Source organism: Stylophora pistillata, chromosome 10 (genome assembly GCF_964205215.1).
Source record: "Stylophora pistillata chromosome 10, jaStyPist1.2, whole genome shotgun sequence".
Lineage (NCBI taxonomy): Eukaryota > Metazoa > Cnidaria > Anthozoa > Scleractinia > Pocilloporidae > Stylophora > Stylophora pistillata.
The window spans coordinates 1,496,829-1,516,214 of NC_142528.1; the positions used below are offsets into that span (position 1 = coordinate 1,496,829).

General features: G+C 38.7%; 1 protein-coding gene across 1 annotated transcript; it reads left to right on the top strand.

Moving 5' to 3' along the window:
* Positions 1 to 11,930: 11,930 nt before the first annotated feature.
* On the top strand, positions 11,931 to 18,676 carry LOC148721261 (uncharacterized). Its single transcript, XM_088735921.1, has 8 exons — positions 11,931 to 12,013; positions 12,165 to 12,214; positions 14,349 to 14,696; positions 14,838 to 14,987; positions 15,063 to 15,179; positions 15,259 to 15,384; positions 15,559 to 16,080; positions 16,540 to 18,676. The coding sequence occupies exons 3-8, from the start codon at positions 14,363 to 14,365 to the stop codon at positions 16,836 to 16,838; spliced, it is 1,548 nt and encodes a 515-aa protein (XP_088592047.1). The 5' UTR covers positions 11,931 to 12,013; positions 12,165 to 12,214; positions 14,349 to 14,362; the 3' UTR covers positions 16,839 to 18,676.
* The last annotated feature ends 710 nt before the right edge of the window (positions 18,677 to 19,386 follow it).

Genomic DNA, 19,386 nt, shown 5'->3' on the forward strand with positions numbered 1-19,386 from the left:
GTGGCCTTGTTGTTTTTTCATTCTCACTGTTGGATGATGGCCAGGCTGTCGTGTCTAGTTCAGGTAATACATTCATGTGCAAATTTGGCAGCATATATCTCTTATGAAGGGAATGCCATTTTTTACAAAATAATCCTTATTTACCTTTAATTTGTCCAGGAAATCATACAATCTCAGTGATTAAGTGTAAGGAGGACTATGATACTTTAAGAAACAGCCTCCAAAATATCATTGAAGTAAACTCTCTCTCAAAAGAAAAAGTCCTAGAGTTGATGGAAAGCAACTGAAAACCCAGCTCTATCTTTGTGGTGACTAGAAAGTTAACAAATCCAGACATAACTATCTTCTAACCACCTTTTTTTGAGAGGAGCACATACATGTATGTATCGTTCGATATCCTTACCTTTGCGTTCTTCACCGCCACCAACCGCTCAGCCTTGAAGACACCCTTCAGCGTTTTCCTTTTCTTGTTTTCTTGGCCCAACATCCAGAACATCCGCCATTGACACTTTATTCAAGTCGGCATAAAAGTTTACGCTGCGATTATCTCGAGCAATCTTTCAGGTGTCCTTGATATACTTAGGCTAACAACTCGTTCGTAACTGGAATACTAAGTAAACCCTTCTTGTCTTCTCGCGCGAAGACAGCTACCACCGACGAACCAATCGGGTAAAAGGAATGCATGACGTCACTTGACTAGCCCACTCCCGCACGGGAAATTTTTGGTTGACCGCGCGGGAACAGGAATTCTACGCGACGACAAAGTTTATTTAGGATCATTGGTTGCTGTGGTTTCCTTTATACTATACCTTTGTTTCACCTCAGAAACGGTCTTTGCGATGTTGTCATTTACATACGATACTTTGTCTGCGGTATCTTGAAGAGGCATGTGTGCTTTCTCTATGCTTTAGGTTCTGAGACCAAAACTGTTCTAGAGACTTCCAAGGACTGTAAGAACGACACAGTACCAGTGAGTCCCGATGCTAGTTTAAAGCAACCTGTAGCAATTCAACATTCGATACAAATAAAGTCTTCTCCACAGAACAGATGCCACGAACTTGCGTATAAGTACACGTTTCATCCACTTCAGCTCTCAAAGGTTTTGTTTCCAAGAGAATGACAGTAGTAGCTCCTGATATCTGTGATATTTTATGTGAAAGAGAAGTTACTTACCAGAGCTATAATTTCAACAGAAAAGAACAGATCTGTGAATTAAACAACCGCACAAAGGACGCAAGAGCTGAGAATTTCCGCTCCGTAGATCCAGCGTGGTTTTATATTAGCCGTTTGAACGGAAGAGGTAAGTACTTGACCAAGCATTTTAAATGATAGTTAGACATATTTTAGTTATACTTCCCACTTTACAAACAGCCAAAATTTTCTGATCTTCCGCGCTTTCCGTAATATAAAAGTGTTACTTATTCTTTGGGGTGACCCCTAAAAAGGCACAAAAATAACTGTACGGACTTAAATGGTCGTCTTTTTCTTGTTCTAGACCGAGATGAATGTGCTGACAGAACACACGACTGTAATTTGAATGCTGAGTGTAACAATACCCTGGGATCTTACAAGTGCACGTGTAAAGACGCAGGTTTTTATGGAAATGGAACACACGCACTGGTAAATACATTCATTTTATGAAGGTCACTTGTTTACAACGGCAACAACAATGGCAATATGGAGAAAATGTTACTGAAACAGAATTATATAAAATCAACCTTTATTTTATTTCAATTACGCTTGTTATGCTGCTAAATAACAGCTAAGGCATAAGACGCTTACCTGGCGGAGTAAATTCCAGTGCGGCAGTAAGATAAGCAGACTCCTTATTCTCAAGGGACGTAGTCTTTTATGGCAAAGAAAGAAAAGGGAAACCTATTTGTTCTTACAGGTCACTAGAAGACTTATGGACGCACTTTGAATCTGTTAGAAGAATGCTATAATATATATATCTTGTTAACCAAGCGCAAGGGCTGTACTGGGAGAATATCGGCCCGAGGTCTTCAGTGACAGTACGGACGGAGCGCAGCGATGTCCGTACAAAAAAGACCGAGAGCCGATATTCTTCCAGTACGGTCCCGAGCAAGCTTGGTTAATAAGAGATTTATTATACGACTGAAGTTTAAAGGGACACAAGTGCGGTATCATTCGGGACCATTCGGGACAGTACCCGGTCCAATACTTAGAGAATATTGGACCGGCAATAGAGCATTTTGATTGGTTGATTTTAATTATTGGCCCTTTGACTGCACGAGTCGTATAATAAACTGGTAATATTGGAAATACCAATGGTAATTTTGACAAACTTCTACTGAAATGATAACTTCACTCCTTTAGCGCGTTTATTACAAAGGATTTACAGCTGTGTTTACAAATCTTTTGTAAGAATGGAAGGAAGGGTCCAGACTTGATTGGTAGCCACTACACAGGTCAGGATCATGACGGACAAGTTACACTGTCCAGCGGTATTCAGTTGTGGACTGTGCCACACACTGGTGAATACAGATTAGAAGCAATAGGAGCCTCAGGGGGGTAGAGCGAGGACGTTGTCACCGAAAAAGGAGGGAGAGGGGCACGGATGATTGAAAACTTTACCCTGACCAAAAATGAGATCATTCGTATTCTTGTTGGTCAGGAAGGAGCTACCAAAGAAAAAACTGGCGGAGGTGGCGGAGGTACATTTGTGGTGAGAGGAAACAACACGCCTTTGATCATAGCTGGAGGTGGAGGAGGAGTTAAGAAAATGACAGAACAACATCCAGGATGTGATGCGTCCATAAACACAACAGGGAATGCAGGGACCCGTTCACAACCGGGAGGAAAAAATGGACAGGGAGGAAATGTCTATGGTCAAAATTCAGGTAAGCGGATAATTTCTTTCTTATAATTACTGAGATTTTTTTGGCATCCATCAGTATTTTCAACCCAGTGATGGAGTTGGATTTTGCGGCAATAACTAAAGCCCGAATTGGTAGAGCATTACTTTTTGTTAAGTAAAGGTTCAGTAAAGGTTTTAAGGTGTAGGTTAACCAGCGCAACTTGTGGATGTGAAGTCCTTTGTTTTCCGGCTCTTTTCTTTCCTGTTCGGAACAATTCATTCGACTTTCCAGTGCAGGGGTTTCGCGTTCATCTCTTTAGTTCAGTGGACACAAACGAGCGTCTATTGAAAGCATTTTTTATACTTCCATCTGTCAGGCAAAGTTTGAAGTCAGAGATGTATTTTAATTTTTTTTTGTTGTTAATTAATCTCTGACAGAGGAGCTGACACTGGAACAGTTAGCCTGTTAGCTAGTTGCAAATTTGGATTAAACATTAACTGATCTGGGATTGTAGCCTTGACTTGTTCTCATAAGTTATTTATATTACGATATCCAACAGCTTTTTCAGATAAACATCCAAACCTTACGAAATAAACTTATCTGCCAAAAAATGTGAATCGTTATTAATCACTTAAAAGTAAATTTAACAAATCGACGGTGGTCTAGCGTGGTCTTCATACACTATTATCGACAACGATATATGTCATCACAGTGATCAAAATGTCATGGACTCACGAGGTGCAGCCAAGCGAGTCCACAACAAATTTTGACCACTGTAATTATGAATATCGTGATCGATGAGAGCACAGACCACGCTAAACCACTGTCGATTTAATATCGACGTCAAATGAAACGATTTTTTCAGTGTATGACACGTTGTGTGACACATTGACGCTAGCAGCGTTGTCTGTACCCGTATCGACAACGTTAAATTGGCCAATCACATTGCGACATTACCGGCAAATGTGGTAAATCATCAAATAGGTGCTATTTGTAAGAGAGACCTCTGATATATTTTTTTTATTAATGTAGGTGGTGGTGGCAGCGGCTTCTTCAGTGATAGAAACATGTCTTCTGCTCAAGGAGGGTGGAAAGGAGGCGATAGATATGTTAAGGGGGGAGTGGGTGGGGAGTATGGAGGTGGGTTTGAAGGTGGCGGTGGTTTTCGTGGAGGCATTAAGGGACCTGGGGGCGGTGGAGGTTGTTCTGGGGGGAGTGGGAGTGCAAATATACAATTCCTGTGGGGGAGGGGGAGGATCTTTTAACAATGGGACAAATCAGCAAAATAAATGTTCTTATAATAGCGGTGAACGTGGCCGAGTGATCATCACATTTCTTCATTAAGATGCAGGTAACAGCACTCTCCTCAACGTGTAGTGGTGATTCTGTTTTGAAGGATGACTGTTTTTAAACTGAAGAGTTGAACAACCATTTGTTTCTTCTTTAGACTCAGTAAAGGTTTTAAGGTGTAGGTTAACCAGCGCAACTTGTGGATGTGAAGTCCTTTGTTTTCCGGCTCTTTTCTTTCCTGTTCGGAACAATTCATTCGACTTTCCAGTGCAGGGGTTTCGCGTTCATCTCTTTAGTTCAGTGGACACAAACGAGCGTCTATTGAAAGCATTTTTTATACTTCCATCTGTCAGGCAAAGTTTGAAGTCAGAGATGTATTTTAATTTTTTTTTGTAGTGACTGTCAAGGTAAGGCCAAAATTACAAATGACAAAACGATAAAAAAAAAAGAATTACGGAGCGGGGGGGGGGGTTGGAGGCTACCCCCCCCCCCCCGTGTATCTAAATACCTCCATGTCAAGTATCTGCCTTTAGTGTCAGGAGACTTTGAAAGGTTTGAGTTAAAAATCCCTTTTTCGTAATATTGGATATTTTCTAAGGGTAGAGACCATTTTCCCCACAAATTACTTTTTCATATAGCTTAGTTTAATGTAAACAGGGCTGTCAAGATTTTTCAGACTTACGTTGGAAAATGTAATCAGTAGTGCTTGCAGTTGGTCATTGAATAACTTGAAAGGAATGAGGACTAGTGAATCATTATATAGAAGAACTTCTGTGAGGTCAGTCCTACTTATTCATTAGCATTTCAATTGTTACACATTTAGAAATAAATGATTCAAATGTTTTTCTGTCAGTCAGTGCGTTCTGCGAATTTATTCGGTTATCGTTATGTTTTTTTGTATTTGTAAAAACATTTTGTATGTAAAATTTTACAGAAAGCTATTTCAGCAAAAAAAAATGCTGTACTAATGTATTGTATTCTTTTAATCACGTTATTCCTTTAAAGCTTTGTCTTGAAAATAATATGAAATTGTAGCGCTTTCAAAAAGGGCTTAGGGGACGGCTTAGGGCCTAAAAATACTGCAAACGAGTACGTGTCGTCGTGCCTCAAAATTGTAACCAGGGAGTTCATAAAATATTTCTAGGTTTTTCACTGGCTACAATAAAAACACCAGGCTGTTTATCTTTTGTTTCTATTCAATTTTAAAGTTTTTTACTGCACTAGTTGATATCTTTTTTTCGTGCATAAAGGCATTCTTCTTCTAATTGGGATTTTTATTCTCTCATCGTTAGTATAAAACGCTTCTACTCAACGACAATAGACGTAATGTGGCGGATAGTTTATTCGTTTAAGTGAGTTATTGCTTAGATGCCTATAAAGGGAAATTTTTCACTCATTATAAATGTCTCCTTTGCAGAACTTAAATTAGGTAAAGCATAACTAGTACTGTTTTTTTTTCTTTTTGAGATGGTCCTGCGTGTTCTATAATAGCTCATCCTTGCAGATATGGTTAATTATCCGTTTACAAGGTTTAAAACAGCCTTCATGAGTCGGAAGCCTGAACGGGGATTGTCATCCAATAAGATCTTAACAAAGGCTTCATTTATACGATATTACTTTCCGTGTTTTAGACACAGATGAATGTGCTGACAGAACACACGACTGTGATCTGGATGCTGATTGTGACAATACCCTGGGATCATACAAGTGCACGTGTAAAGATGGATTTCACGGAAATGGAACACATTGCATTGGTAAGTTTTTTATTGAAAATGTTGATGTTTTCGTGAGGACTGTCTTTCTTCTTCATTATCTTAGGTGACATATTAAAATTAAAATTACAGGACTCATTTAAATCGTCTTCTTTTTCTTTTTCTAGACGTAGCGGAATGTGCTGATGGAAAACGCGTGTGTGATGTTAATGCTGAGTGTAACAATACCCTGGGATCTTACAACAGCATGTGTAAAGATGGATTTCATGGAAATGGAACTAACTGCACAGGTCACCACTTGCAATATATCATACGTCGTCTTTCTCAGTGTATAAGAAAGCTGAAAAAATGGTCTCATTTGCAACACACTACATTACATTCCTTTCCATGTTCTAGATTTAAACGAATGTGCCGACAGAACACACGACTGTGATGTGAATGCTGAATGTAACACTACCCTGGGATCTTTCAGTTGCACGTGTAGAGATGGATTTCATGGAAATGGAACCAACTGCACAGGTGACTTGTTATGATGTATTTAAACTCCGTCTTTTGGCTGTATCATTTGAGGTGACTTGAAATAAAGATCTCAATTACATTATATTCTTTTACTTGTTCCAGACATAGATGAATGTGCTGATGGAAAACACGACTGTGATGTTAATGCTGAGTGTAACAATACCAATGGATCTTACAACTGCTCGTGTAAAGATGGATTTCATGGAAATGGAACTAACTGCACAGGTAACTAATTGAAACATTTCATACACCGTCTTTCATTTACATTGTATGAGAAAGCTCAAAAGAGGTTTCATTTACATGATAGTCCTTTTCTTGTAGATATAGATGCTGAATGTAAAGATACCTTGGGATCTTTTAACTGCACGTGTAAAGATGGATTTCAAGGAAATGGAACTAACTGCACAGGTTACTAATTGTAACACATTCAGACTATGTGTGTCATCTTTGTTATCTGAGAGGGCTTAAAAAGGGTATAATTTACATGATATTCCTTTCCGTGTTCTAGATGTAAACGAATGTGCTGACAGAACACACGACTGTGATGTGAATGCTGATTGTAACAATACACTGGGATCTTACAAATGCACATGTAAAGATGGATTTCAAGGAAATGGAACTAACTGCACGGGTGACTTGCTATAAGATATAATGTGGTCTGTTTTTAAACTTTCTTTTGTTGATGCAGATAACAATGAATGTTCTGACAGAACACATAGCTGTGATATGAATGCTGAGTGTAACAATACCCTGGGGTCTCACAAGTGCACGTGTAAAGATGGATTTTATGGAAATGGACTAACTACACGGGTAACTAGTCCTCACATTTTCTGTGGTGACTTTGATCAAAAGTAGGTTGTGAAGTAATATAAGTGATCTAGATGGTCCTCTTTTTTTTATTCTAGACATAGACGAGTGTGCCGACAGAATACACCCATGTGATGTGTATGCTGAGTGCAACAATACCTTGGGATCTTACAACTGCACGTGTAAAGATGGATTTCATGGAAATGGAACTTATTGCTCAGGTGATTTAATAACTATTAATGTAACATTTTGAGACTCCGTCTTTTATCTTTATTATCTGAAGGTACTAAAAAAAGGGTCTCATATACATGATATGCCCGCCTTTTTGTGTTCAAGACTCCAACGAATGTAGTGAAGGAACTCACGGCTGTGATGTGAATGCTGAGTGTAACAACACCCTGGGATCTTACAAGTGCACGTGTAAAGATGGATTCAAAGGAAATGGGACTAAATGCACAGGTAACGAGATGCAACATATCAAGCTGTCTCTCTTTTTTCTTGAAGGAGAATTGTAACAAAACCAAAAAAATTGAAGAACTGGTTTAAATGGCCTTATTTTCCTTACTCTAGAACTAGAAATGAAGTTCAGTGACATATCCGGCTGCGCCTCGAGATCCACCTTTTTGTTCTTATTACATTTTGACATCGTCTCTGATCTTTCTATCGAACAGACGCAGGGAAATGTGGAATGAATTTGTTACTAGATACATATCAGTATACTGTGAATAGGGAATAGAAATGGCTTTCATTCAGAGAAGGAAGCGGAAGCAGTCTGGGAAGCATTGTTATTCTTCCAGGATTCAAGAAGTCTTAAGAAGGCAGTTTAACTTTCTTCGTACAATTTTCAGGAGCTTTTTCTTCTTTATGTAATTTCCCTTAATTTGCGGGAATCATTTCTCAAGCATGGCAGTTGGCGATATTGGCAATATAATTTGACAATTCATCGCAAGTATGATAAATTTCATAATATTGCGTGTTTGTTACGCAGGATTTTCAGCTGTGTTTACAACCCTTGATGCGAGTGAAGGCGGCAAGGGTCCAGCCTCAATCGTTAGTCACTACACAGGTCAGGACCATGACGGACAAGTTACATTCTCCAGCGGTATTCAACTGTGGACTGTGCCGCACACTGGTCAATACAGAATTGAAGCAATAGGAGCCTCAGGGGGGTACGGGAAGGACAGTGTCATCAAGAACGGAGGAAGAGGGGCAAGGATGATTGGAAACTTTAATTTGAAAAAAAGCGAGATCATTCGTTTACTTGTTGTTGAAAAAGGAGGTGCATCGAAGTCGTCCAGCAATTCAAATGCCGGAGGTGGTGGAGGTACATTTGTGGTGAGAGGAAGCAACACGCCTTTGATCATAGCTGGAGGTGGAGGGGGGATTAAAAAGATGTCAGAACAACATCCAGGATGTGATGCGTCCATAAGCACCACAGGGAATGCTAGGAACAACTCGCCACTGGGGTCAGGAGGAAGCAATGGACATGGGGGGAAAACCAGTGGTCAACTTCCAGGTAAGCGGAGAAAGGAGAAAAATCCCATCAGTGTGTTCATTTCACCACATAATAAGACGACAATAAGATTAATCAAAACCTTATTTATTTAAGTTGTTAACTCTAAATTTGAAGTTTTTTCTTTTCTCCACAATATCTGAAGTTCAATTGAGTCTCGCTCGTTCGCTTTTTAAAAATTCTACAATGATGTTTATACACAGTTGACAAGGATTTCTATCGGCTAATTGAGGATTTAAACTAAACAGCTGCAATAAACCGAGTATAACGCAAAATTGTAGTGCTGACTTGTCGTCAAATTTATTAACATCCAAACATAAAGAAATAAACTTAAACAAAATATTACGAATCGCTATGGAAGAGTCAACTTGTAATTACTGTGTTATAGAGGAGATCACCGATTAGGTTTTTATCATTGTAGGTGGTGGAGGTGGCGGCTTCTTTAGCAATGGAAAGACTGCAAAGGGTGGAGGGGGACAAGGTGGAAAAGGAGGTAAAGGATATATCCAGGGAGGAGAGGGTGGAGCGTATCAGGGTGGATTCGGAGGTGGCGGTGGTTTTCGTGGAGGGAACAACGGAGCTGGTGGCGGTGGTGGTTACTCTGGGGGAAATCGAGGTGGGAATATTGCTAAATCTTGTGGGGGGGGGGAGGATCCTTTAACATTGGGACAAATCAGCAAAATGAATGTTGTTATAATAGCAATGAACATGGTCGAGTGGTTGTCACATTTCTTCAGTGAAATGCACATGGTAGCAAGTTCCTCAAAGTGAAGTGGATATTCTGTTTTAAAGGCTCATTGTTGCTAGTTTTCAAACACACTAAAGATTTGATTTTGATTTCTGTTTTGAAGGCTGATTGTTGTTAGTTTTCAAACACAAGATTTGATTTTGATCTATTTACTTTTTGTTAAGGGATTTAAGGTGTACACTAACCAGCGCAACCCTTAAATTTTAAAGTCGTTTGCTTTTAAGTTCCAAGTTTAGATCTACAAACAGTATCTGCTGGAATAGGTCTTTTTTGTAAATATCTTTACCTTAAGGAATTTAACTTCTACAAAACCTGTAAAATTTTTTCCTTCTCTGAAGTTCAGTGGACAAAAATAATGCTTTTTGTGAGAATTTTTAAAACTTTCACCTGTTTGTCAAAGTCTAGAGTGCCTGATGTATTAATAAAAATAGTTTTGTAGCGACGGACAAAGTCTCCAGGATCAACTTAAGAGCTCGTCACACTTTACACCTAAAGCAGCGAAGAGTCAGGAAAATTAGGAAAGAAGGGGTCACTGATAGGTAGGAGGTGGGCATCTACAAAACAATATCCATGTTTTTGACTGCCAAAAACTGTTTGGCTCCTGACTAGCCCAGCTTGCTAAATCATAATAGTTAACGTTGAGTCAGTGATTAAGAGAGCTTTCAGTGTGACCACAGTACGGGCTCACATGGAGAGGATCAGACTTGTTCAATATTTGTCGCCAAAACTATGAGGCTATTGACTGTGGGATCCGGGCCTATCTTCACTTGTTTTATTCAGTTTATCTTTTTGAGCCCTTTTTATTCTGAAATGAAAAATACAAGAGCAAATGTTCAAGGCAAGGTTAATAAATGAATGCGTTATGATCCCGCCGCTTTTTTGTCATTTTGGAATTTTTGTGATGGTGAGCCACGAATTACTTTAGCTAATAGGTTAGCTTAATTCAAATACAGTTGCTAAAGATTTTTAGACTTAGGCTGGAAATTTCGTCAAATGGTTATTGGTCATTAAATAAATACAAGGAACTACGACAAGTCTGTACAAAGAAACTGATGTTAAGTCAGGTCTTTTGGTTTTTTCGTTTTTTAAGTCTTTTAAATATAGCAAATTCAAGAATGTTTTTCAGCTGACTGTCAGCCTTGTCATGCAGGCTCTATATTTTTCTCTTTTTTGAGAGCGGCTACATTTGCCAAGGTGATGGCATCTTTAAGTTTAAGCAAAACTTTATTGTTAGTTTACCGTCAACATCTAGAGTAGGATTTTCAGTAAGCTCTTATGTTCATTCTTGTTAGGTTGAGGAAAACGCGGTAATTAACATGTATGTAAGTCGAAATGAGATGTAGGCCACAAGCAATCAGAAATGTGTTTGTTGCGAATTAATTGTTTCTAGGCATTACAAAAACAAGTTATTACTTTTTTTCTAGTTGCCTTGATTGATTAGTTAATGAATCAAAGTTTGAAAATACGGTTTGATAAAAATCGATATATTGATTCATAGCGGTCAGTTAGTGCACCTCTGTTTTTCATTTGACTTAAGTTATAAAAATTTCACAACTTGAAAGCTACGTTTCTTGTGTTTCATCGGATATACGAGATTCTACAGTAAAAAGGACTACCATTTTCTCTTGGTTTCTTTGTCTCATGCATTCTTCTCCTGCTCTCATCTCTCGACTTTATCAACTTTGTACTGTTTTACAGTTAAAGCTTAATAAGGGCCACACCACAAGCCACCTGTACTACATGCATAGTCTGTTGGGAGTGTTCAAACAGCGAGCATGCGCGAGAGGCTTAATTTGACCAAACTGCGGCCAGTTTGCGTGCGTTGTAGTCGTTTTAGTCTATATATCTCAAAACATGAATGACCAATTAAACATTCGCGGCAGGACACAGCAAAGAATCTTTTTTCCCATTTCTTGCCAGTAGGCAGCTTACCGCGGGAGACAAAATAAAAGGGGTCTAAAATTTTGAATTATCTTTCAAGACACCAATAATCCGTTGAATACCAACTTCAGGTAAGCAGTCCAAGTTTCTCTGTGTTCGTATCATGAAAACATGCAGTATTTTAGAAATTAATGCAGCTGAGCATCAATTACGAAAAATACGTTGATATTTTTTGACTCTAAAAATTTCTGTCCAGAATATGACATGAAAGTTTCGTTCTGTCAGAAACTAACATCAGGTGGCCTAAAAAGATTACAAAAATTTATGTAGTTGGATCTCAAAAAATTCAAAATAGTTACAAAGGAGACGTGAAAATAGTTTATACGATTCTGTTGGTGTTTTTGTTTTTCCCTATTCTGTATCAGTTGCCAGTAATTACTCGCCGATGCTGATTCTTCGTGAGAACAAAATTTCGTCCTCCATTTGTTTCGTCGAGTTTGTAATTTCACTTTTCAATCATTGTTTTACTTTTCGGGTCATCTATTACTATTTTCCTCACTGGCGATTGTTTTGAACGTCATTGGTAATATTTTCAAAGCAAATGAAAATAAAGTTCTCTCAAGTGATTGTGCAACACAGCAGATTATGATTCGACGTCTTCCGCTCTTTCGATGCACTAGTTTGACTAATTGGAATCCATCAAGAAGCTAAAGTAAAAATATGGGTAATTATTTTACTTACACGAGTACGGCTAAGGTACAGAGAATGAGGACAAGAAGCAGTTTTGATGTTTTAAGTTCAGTAACTTGACCTGACAACGAAATCTATCTCAAATCGGGTCCAAATTCCTTGATGCCGCTTCTTTTTGTTTACAGGATTTCCATGATGTTTACCAAATCGCTTGAGTGATTTAATTTTTTTTTAGGTAAGCATCGATTAATTTAGATAAATGTACTATATAAATATGGTTTTTTGATTTTTATTTGCTTCTTCTCAGTTTCATAGAGAACATTTTAGTATGGCGTTATTTGCAATTACACCAAAGTTGGATTATGTCTCTTTCAAGTCAGTGAGGGACATTGGAGAAGCGAAGTTGCAAACTTTAATGACTGAATTTGTAGGTTACGTGGAAGCACTGCTGGAAATCTTTATGTTATGCATCGTGCAATTTTTTAGAACTTTTCTAGAAGGAGTAAGGAGTAAATTTGAAATGAGGAGCATACAGCCCCGGGGAAAAATTGGGACATAAACAATTTCTAGATCAAGAGAGTCGAACTGAACACCTCTTAAGTCCTAAAAGTAAAACTTATCTACCAAGACATATTGCAGTATGTTAAAGAGCCACTACAGAAAACAGCATAACCTTAAGCACACAGAGAGGGATTCTCGTTCATACGGATTTTTAATAATTTATTTCCTTTAAATGAATAGTCAAGAGAAAGTTATTTAGAGCACGCTTGACAATAAATTAGCTAAGTCTGTTTGGTTTACATGTCTCGGCACGATTTTCCGCACCTACTTTCATTCTGAAAATTATTCTGTATTTTATCAGTTGAATAGGAATCTTTTTCGACCCATTTGCTTGTTTCTTAAAGACATTACAAAATCTCGCAATGGAAATTTTGATCCTAATCAGCTCGCGGGGGTGACGTATGAGGAATTTTTTCACATTTCAATCTTTAGAACACTCGCCGATCTGCAAATCATTTGCCTCTATGGGTGTGCAACGGATTTTTACCTTGAGATATTTCGTGGAGTCATCTGAAATTCGTATTAATAGGTTTTGTACTTATTAAATTTTAATCGTTAGCACTCAAGAGGGTGTCTCAAAAACCTTTAACTGAATTATTCAACCATTAGTTTGTAAATTAACTTAACTGTTGCTCTGAATGACTGTGAGAACAAAGAATAGAACTCGACCTCAGAATTTTTTTTATATGGTCTTTCCGTAGAAAGAGAGTTAGGATGACTGCGCAGTCGATGTCAGGCGGTTTAACTGTTAAGTACCTTGCAGGCTTTGATAAATATAAGCAGGAAGATGAGGGCATAGTCCACTCAAGCTTGACACACTGAACGAATTTCTTTTAGACTTTCCCAGTAACTAATTGAAAATCTTCCAACGATGTCATCATACTGCTCCCAGAATTTTAATCGGGAATATTCCTTTTTGAAGAAGCCTTTTTCATCCAGTTTCTTTTTAACTTCAAAAGCTAAACTTTCGGTGGCTTTTGTTCTCTTCTTATAGAGCGAAAGCTTTAGTTATCCAGTGGACGAATGACTTCGTTTAAGTTTCAACAAGAGCCATAATTGGGCCCAATTATGGCTCTTGGTTTCAAGTTATTCCTTGCATGACGAGATGGGGCTATGACAAACTCAATCAAAAAATGCTAACATTAATCACGTACTTGTTAACGTTACCATGCTGTGGTTTATTTGATTTGATTTTGATTTATTTGGATTTATATTGCTGTGGTTTATTTGGTTTATTTTGAAAATTTGCCTTTTTTCACCTTCTTAATATTTGAATTATGACTTTACCAAAGAAACTTTAGCTAAAGGGCAAAAGTTATCTGTCGACGTTTTGTTGACAGTCCTGGTTGCTGAGTATGTCCTGACGTTTCAAGAAACCAGATTGTGAACAATGATTTTTGCAGACATTAAACCGAAATTCAAAGATTGTCAAACAAATGTTTACATGCGGGAATGAATTCCGTATTAGTCTTTTTCGTAATTACAATTGAAAATTTTCATTACACGTACGAGACCAAACAGGTGTGAGTAAACAATAGCCTCCATTTGGCGTGAAAAGATAAGAACATAATTTTTCGAGAGCGATGCTCAAGGAAAAATGTGACCATTCTAACGATTCGGAAATTTGTCAAGGCTTGGAGGGTGAATTCTGGCGAAGTTAGTGGGATTTTTGTCACAATTGAAAATTTTGCATCCTATTTCTTCTCTTACGGTATATGCAGGATTTATTTTTTTTTTTTCAATTTTTTATCTCTTCCTTTACTTTTCCGCCCTACATATTCAACGTCGTATGGTACTTGTTCTTGCAGACGTCACAGCAATAATGCTAGCAATGGTCAGTGGACAGATTTCCCTTTTTGTCGTGCTTTTCATGACTCAAATGTTCCACAGTATTACCAGCAAGCAGTGTAGAGCAAGCAATCACTCCATTTTCCAAATGATGCTCAGGGGCCACACCTTTATGACGATCGACGGCCGACAGGGCGCCGTCGCGCTGAAATGCCGAGAAGCTTGTCACGCTGATTTCAGATGTCAAAGCTATAACATCTTCATACTCAATTCAAAGCGCGAATTAAATAACCGGACCAAGGAGGCCAGACCTGAGGACTTTGTCAAAGACAAAGACAGATATTACATGGCGAGTGACTCAAAACGAGGTAAAAGAACTTATATCAGTATCAGAAATAACCGAATTCTCCTTCAAACTTCTAATAATTACCTCGTTCAAGGATTCTACATCGGTACTCATCATTGTTTCTAACTTTCGTCTTCCTGTAAATTAATTTCTTCGATTCCAGTCCCTCTCGGCTCCATTTCTGAGTTGCCTGCCTATTCGTGCGGAGAGATTAAGGCGAGTGAGGGAGGACAAGTGGTCAGCGGTAATTACTGGTTGGATTCCATCAGGTCTGGAAACCCTATTCCAGCTTACTGTGACATGAAAACAGAAGGTTAGGAAGACAAATATTTCCTGATGACTTTGATCAAGTGTAAGTAAATGTTATTTGGAGATGTTTCCCATTTAGTTGCAGATTACTGCATCCAACACCAGTGCCAAAACAGTGCAAGGTGTGTAAACCAACACGTCAACTACACGTGTGTGTGTAACTCATCTGGGTGGACTGGAAACTTTTGTGAGCAAGGTAAATTCAACGCTGTATTCTTTGCTTCCTGTTATAAAAAGGAGGTCAACTGATGGTATCATTTTTATGCTTATCGTAGACGTCAACGAATGTGAGAAAGGTCTGCATGGATGCCATGCTGACGCCACGTGTAACAACACTGAAGGCTCTTACAATTGCTCCTGCAAAGCAGGATTAATCGGGGATGGAAGAAACATGTGCATAGGTAAGGGCGCGGTCGAGTGACAACTATTCCCGCTACTTTGTCATACAAGGCGCGAGTAGATTTCTTCGCTCTCCCATTACTTTAAGAGTGCGCTGAAGGCATATTTGCTATCAGTTAGGCAGCCGTATGGCCTTCAACAATAAAGCGTCATTCCTTTTCTGTCTATCTACCTAGAGTTTAAAGCTGTCTTTACAAATCTTGGTTCGACTGCAACTAGCGGTCCAAGCTCACTTGGCGGTCACTATACAGGGAAAGATCATGACGGACAAGTTACCGTATCCAGTGGTATTCAACGATGGACTGTGCCATACACTGGAGAATATAAAATAGAAGCTATAGGGGCTGCGGGGTGGTATGGTAAGGACAGTGTCATCCAGAATGGAGGAAGAGGAGCAAGGATGATCGGAAACTTTCTTTTGACCAAAAATGAGATCATTCGTATACTTGTTGGTCATAAAGGAAAAAGAGGGCCTTACGCCATAACAACTGCAGGAGGTGGTGGAGGTACATTTGTGGTGAGAGGAGGCAATACGTCTTTGATCATTGCTGGAGGTGGAGGGGGGATTAAAAAGATGTCAGAACAACATTCAGGATGTGATGCATCCACAAGCACCACAGGGAATGCAGGGTACTCCTCGCCATTGGGGTCGGGAGGAACTAACGGAAATGGAGGAGGTAGCACTGGCGATAGACCAGGTGAGTAAAATGAGATTTACCCATTTATATTCAAACTGTGAGAACTGTGCGGCGATGAAAAGTCATCACAGGAGCAATTTAAACCCATGAAACTGATCTATCAAAAGCACATACACCAAAGAGTCGAACACTTTCGCAAAATCTTAGTTCACTTGAATGTAGCTCGTTGACTAACATTCTTATTTCACTTGCTCCCTCATTGCGTTAGTTTAGAGCCCCTCAACTAGGTCATAAAACGGGAAAAAGGTGGATATCAGAATAGTTATCAGGGTCGTTGGTTGATTACGAATTCGGGTGACGCAACAAAAGCAATGTGAGAATCATGTGAAATTCTTTAACAGGAATTCGATTTTCGTGACTTAGTTGTAATATAGAAGAAAAATGTTAATCTCTCGTTATTTCTATGCATGCCGCTCCGGTATCATTAGAGATCACTAAACATTTGTTTTATTGTTTAAGGTGGCGGCGGCGGCGGCTTTAACGCTAATGGGAAAGGAGGCAGTAAAGGTGGCAAAGGATTTCTGAACGGTGGGAAAGGTGGAACGCATAACGGTGGGTTTGGAGGTGGCGGCGGAAATCCACCTTCCTCTGGGGGACCTGGCGGCGGTGGAGGTTACTCTGGGGGAGCTGGAGGTGACAACGACAATCTCTCTTGTGGCGGAGGAGGCGGATCTTTTAACAGTGGAACAAATCAGGAAAATGAATGTTGTTATAATACGGCTGGAAATGGTAGAGTGACTATCAACCTTGTCAAGTGATCAATACACATGGCAACAATTTTCACACAAAATATAGTCGCGGTATTCCACACAATCTCGTAATTCTTAGAAAGACAAATTATAGCTTATGGCATATTGGTGTATTAATGTAAACAAGGACTTCTCAGATAAAGCAGCGTAACAATCTATTTACTTGCAGATTCGCAGAAGCACCGAAATAATTCATCAGAAAGTGCAGCCTATTGGAACTTTTCACGCGTTTCAGTTTCTCTATGACGGCGTACTTTCGCTGAATGCTCCCCTATATAATACTTGTTACTTAAGTGATCTTTTTTTTTATTTAGTTGTATTTGTATTTGAGTGGCATGGATTGTCACATATAAATGTGGACTGCATTAACACTGGAGTAGGTTTTAGTAATACCCAGTTGTTAAGTGTTCTATGTTTTGAGGTCTGATTTTCACTATTGCTTAAATAGTGCTCTTTACCGCGAGGATCCTGCACAAATACGTTTCTATAACCGCAGTTCAGATATATGAATTTCATATACTCGTTGTATTTGATTTATCATCTTACGGGTTTATGTCGAGTTAATTTGATGACCTACTCCCAGTTCGCTTGTTAGCTCATTTGGTAGAGCGCTGCACTAGTATCGCAGAGGTCAGTGGTTCGAATCCCGTACAGGCCTGCTTTTTTTCAGGTCTGATTTTCGCTATTGCTTAAATAGCGTTATCTACTGCGAGGATTGTGCATCATCTGTATCTAATACCGCAGTACAAAATATATGAACTTCATATATTTCGTATATGTGCACGATCCTTCGCAGTAAAGCACTATTTAAGCAATAGTGAAAATCAGACCTGAAAAAAATTCAGGCCTGTACGGGATTCGAACCACTGACCTCTGCGATACTAGTGCAGCGCTCTACCAATTTTTTTTTTTTTTTTTTTCAGGTCTGATTTTCACTATTGCTTAAATAGTGCTTTACTGCGAAGGATCGTGCACATATACGTTTCATAACCGCAGTTCATGTATATGTATTTCATATGTCTGTTGTTTCATATATTTCATTGTATCTCAACCTGAGGGGAATTCGGATAAAATGATGGGGAGTAAAAGAAGGACCAACTTGAACTCTAAGGTCTGCCCAGATCTATCGCAAGTAAAAATATCCTCGCAGTAGATAGCGCTATTTAAACAATAGCGAAAATCAGACAGGAAAAAAATCAGGCCTGTACGGGATTCGAACCACTGACCTCTGCGATACTAGTGCAGCGCTCTACCAATTGAGCTAACAAGCCAACTGAGAGCAGTTCGTTAAGTTGATTCGTAATAATGATTCGTAGAGCGCTGCACTAGTATCGCAGAGGTCAGTGGTTCGAATCCCGTACAGGCCTGATTTTTTTCAGGTCTGATTTTCGCTATTACTTAAATAGCGCTATCTACTGCGAGGATCGTGCATCATATGTTCCCTCAGGTTGTAAAGTTAATTCATAAGCAATTTGTTCTATGTGTGAAGATTAACAAAACTGTGTGTAAAACGGTCGACAACAAATCCTCTTGGAAATAAAAACAGAAAATAGCGATGTGAATGGGCCAACGATTTCCAACAAAGACGGAAGGACTAAAAAATGAAAAAAAAAAAGCAAAAGAACTCAAGCAACTAAAAGTGGTTGAATTTATTTCATTATACCAGACCCTAATGTGTAATGCTTGTCTAATGTACTCACACAGTTGTGAATTAAACAGCACTACAGATGTAATTTTGTCTTTATTTGGTCGACTTGTTTCAAACGTTTTCCTTGCTGCAGGAGTTTGTCGAATGGATGTTTGCTTCATTGACTTACTCAGATGGAATAAGTAACTCTTAATTTTTAAATCTACCAATAGCAAGCTTTAGCACCAATGTTTCTGAGATGCTTTCAAAAGCCAGACGTTGGTTATTATTTTCATTCGTAGTTATTAAGAACCTCATGCTCGCTGTAACATTTGGTTAACTATGCCAAAATAAGCGTTTTGCAGTTTATTATACAATACTTGTAGTCGGCGTTTGCATCTATGCTAAAGCTCGATCCCCAACAGTGAATTATTTCCACCTACTTCAGTTTATTACCCATAATGAGACAATCTTTTTAATAACAACGGTTCGCTAAAGTCTGTTTTTTTTTTAAGGAATCTCCATAAAATTATTAATTTCTATCGCCGGACAGACCAATTATTGAGAAAAGCGTTAAAATATTTTATGGATACTTTCTGTCCTGATGGAGGCAAATTCGCAAAATTGACTAAATTTACATTCTTTTCTTTACCGGCTAAAGGACTGACTCGTTTTCGTGAGAGAGTGGAAATCTTTATAGAGATTTTCTTAGCTGAACTTTGAAATTTAAAATACAAGACAGAATTGTTTGGAGTTCTTGGTCTTATGAAATTTCAGTCAATAGAAGAAGTCTGCTTGTTCCTCAAAATACAACTTATCAAATTTGAAACGTATTCAGGCTTTGAACAGGTAGTTTTGCATTCATGCAGGGTCTAATCGAAATGGACTCCCTGTTGAAATATTTTCCTGACTAAACAAAAGTCTTTAAAA